Source organism: Ailuropoda melanoleuca, unplaced genomic scaffold (assembly GCF_002007445.2).
Source record: "Ailuropoda melanoleuca isolate Jingjing unplaced genomic scaffold, ASM200744v2 unplaced-scaffold72575, whole genome shotgun sequence".
Taxonomy (NCBI): domain Eukaryota; kingdom Metazoa; phylum Chordata; class Mammalia; order Carnivora; family Ursidae; genus Ailuropoda; species Ailuropoda melanoleuca.
The window spans coordinates 1-2,958 of record NW_023247809.1 but is presented as its reverse complement, the minus strand read 5'-3'; the positions used below and the strand labels follow the sequence as shown (position 1 = coordinate 2,958).

At 63.8% G+C, this 2,958-nt stretch overlaps 1 protein-coding gene across 1 annotated transcript; it reads left to right on the top strand.

The window, feature by feature from the left end:
• The first annotated feature begins 6 nt into the window (after positions 1-6).
• On the top strand, positions 7-2,888 carry LOC117800565 (rho guanine nucleotide exchange factor 11-like). The gene is made up of 4 exons (XM_034653116.1): positions 7-171; positions 890-1,098; positions 1,324-1,513; positions 1,924-2,888. The coding sequence occupies exons 1-4, from the start codon at positions 108-110 to the stop codon at positions 1,980-1,982; spliced, it is 522 nt and encodes a 173-aa protein (XP_034509007.1). The 5' UTR covers positions 7-107; the 3' UTR covers positions 1,983-2,888.
• The last annotated feature ends 70 nt before the right edge of the window (positions 2,889-2,958 follow it).

Genomic DNA, 2,958 nt, shown 5'->3' with positions numbered 1-2,958 from the left:
CCCCCTCCCCTGCTCTCCTGGTGTCTGCTGTCGCGCTGGTGGTGGTGGTGGCGGCAGCTGGTGGTGGCGCTGGTGCGGCCGAGGCCGAGGTGGCGGGCAGCAAGGCTATGCTCCCAGAGGGCAGCCAGTCAGGGCCTGAGCCCGAAGTGGAAGGCGGAGCAGAGACTGCGGGTAATGAGCTTCCCCTTGGAGTCAGAGCCGGGCTAGGGCTGTGGGCAGGGCTGCGGGGGTGGGGGCAGAGCCTGGCTGTGGGAGTTGAGCCCCACCTGCAGTCACAGGGTGCTCCCTCTGGGCCAGGGAGGAGTAGCACCTGGGGACTGGACCGGGAGAGCCCTGGGGGGTGGGGGGTCCTGTAGTCCGGAGACTAGTTGGTGCTGAGTCGTGAGACAGGCTGGGGAGGCAAACGAGGTCCGGAGCTCCACGTCCTTGGTGTCTCCCCTCCTCCTCCTCCCTCCCGCCGTGGCTGACCCCCTGTGTGAGCCGAGGGCTCTGTGGGATCCTGTAGGAGATGGCCATGGGGGCAGGGGGCTGTGTGGCCATTCAGCAGGAGAGCTTGAGATGGGACAAATGGGAAGGAGCCTCCCTGCGTTCCTTTCCCAACCAGCCCCCCTTTCTGCGCCTCCTTCAAGGACTGGGAGGCACCGCCATCTCCCTAAGCTCCACCACTGAGCATCTTTCCTCCCGCGTGGGCCACCTAGAAGGGTTTCTGGAGGAGGAGGGCCTTAGGGGACGACGGGTGGGCAGCGTGAGGCCAGTGTGCGCTGGGCTTATGCACAGGATGGCATCCCGCCCCCGCCCCGGGTCAGCACAGGGAGCACTGGGGTGCGGGAAGTGGCTCCCACTTCCTCTGTGTGTGCCTTCTGATCGCCTTCTCTCGCCGCGCGGACAGGGAACTGCTTCTATGTCAGCATGCCGGCCGGACCCCCGGACTCCAGCACCGAGCCCTCCCATCCCAAGAGCCTCCCTGCCTGGCGGCTTCGGGGAGCCAGTGGAAGTCACAGGCGCCCTCGCCACTCCCAGCCCAGCCTGGCCCTCAGGGACGTGGGCAGCATCTTCCGCACCATCGAGCAGCTCACGGTCAAGCTCAACAGGCTGAAGGTGGGTGGGCGGGGGGTGGGGGGTTCTCGGGCCTCAGGGGGCCCTCAGTCCCTTGTCCCAAGACCCATCGCCCCCACGAGGGAGGTATGTCCTCTGGCCTGGGCTCTCCTGGCAGCTGCCCTGGAGCACAGAACCACCCCTGGGCCCAGCGAGGGAGCGGCCCCTTCCTCAGGGCCTGCTGCACGCACGGGACCAAGGTCAGATGTTCCCCTGCTGCTGTCCCAGGACATGGAGCTGGCCCACAGAGAGCTGCTCAGGTCCCTCGCGGGAGAGGCATCGGGCGGCACCACACCTGTGGGCGGTTTCCCCACGGAGGCGGCTAGATGGACAGACGGTTCCCTGTCACCTCCGGCCAGGGAAGTCCTGGCCTGCGACTCCAGGGACGGCCACCAGCCAGGGCCGTGCTCAGAGGATGGTGAGCGAGGCGATGTCCTGTGGGTACCCATGGGGGGCGGACACGGGTCTTCATCCCCCGAGTAAGTTAAGTCACACCCTCAGCTTCAGAAAGGGATCTTTTCAGGGAAAGCCCACAGAAGCTCCCCTAAAAATGGGAAACCCTCCTTGGATTAGAGAGAGAACGAACCAGGGGAGCTGGTCTCCCTCCAGAGAGCGGCTCATAATGAGCGTGGCAGCACAGAGCTGCCCATGGGCTTGAGGCAGACGGACAGACGGGGGGTGGGGGGGTGCAGCAGACAGCCCTTTCCAGGCCCCACGGGAAACTCCTTGCCTTGTCTCATGAGCACGAACACCCCCGGGGCAGGGGGCCAAGGGAGGGTGTCCCCTCCCCCTGGGCCAGCTGCTCACCATCCTCCCCCGCCTCCACAGGCTCTGACGCCCCCCCGGAAGACAGCATGGCGCCCGCGGCCTCGTCCCCAGGACTGTAACCGCCCACTCGTGCTCTGGGGACCGGCCCGAGGCAGGGGCACACGGCAATGGGAGCCCAGACCTCCTTCCCGCGGTGGAGGCCGTGGAGAACAGGTCTAGCTGAGACCCCCGGGGGCGCCCCGCATGTTGCTTGGTCTGCTCAGGTCCTGGTCAAGTGTCAGTGTCTCCCCCTCCCTCCAGCCGCCCCCCAAGGCCTCTCCTGAGCACGCTGACTGCATCTGAAAGGCCCCCCCAGACACACAGGTGAAAGGAGGAGTCTCTGTGTAAATGCACTTTCTTCCTCCCTCCCCTCTTCACCGGACCCTGGGGCTGAGGTGGGCACCCCGCTTCTCCCCTCGTAGTCACTTCGGTTTCCTATAAATACGTACGTGCTGTATGTGCGTCTCGCTTTGTAAATAACTTTGACCTGTTTTGTTTCTGTTCCTCGGGGGCCGGAGGCAGGCCCAGAGGGACAGCTCGCATCTCCTAGTTAACAGGCCAGCTCCTGGGTCAGGGCCCGAGGGGGGAGCCAGACCTGAGCACCCGGGTCCCTGTGAGCGGGAGGGTGTCCCAGCCCACGTGGCTGAGAGCCCAGTCTCTGTGGCCTGAGCAGAGAGCTTCTCCCCGCTCCTAGGACTTGTCCTCTTCTGGGAGTTCCTGACCCTACCTCTGTCCACCCTTCCCCACCCGCTCCCTAGAGAAAAACCAGTGTATCCGGTACGGCCCTAAAACCAGGCCCAGGAGGTGGGGCAGGGGGTGTGAATGCTGGAGTCCCCGCATTAGCCCAGGACCGTCGCCGGGGGCCACGGCAGCATCGGTCGCTCACCCCATGCCAGCCCCCTCCCCGCGGACCGACAGAATAGACACACTGTGCTAGGTGTATATATACATATATATATAAATATATATATAATATATAAAATATAGAGATGGAAATGACTGTTTTCCTGTTAAAATAATGTATACTCTTATTTTCTTTCTCTCATGGTTAAGATT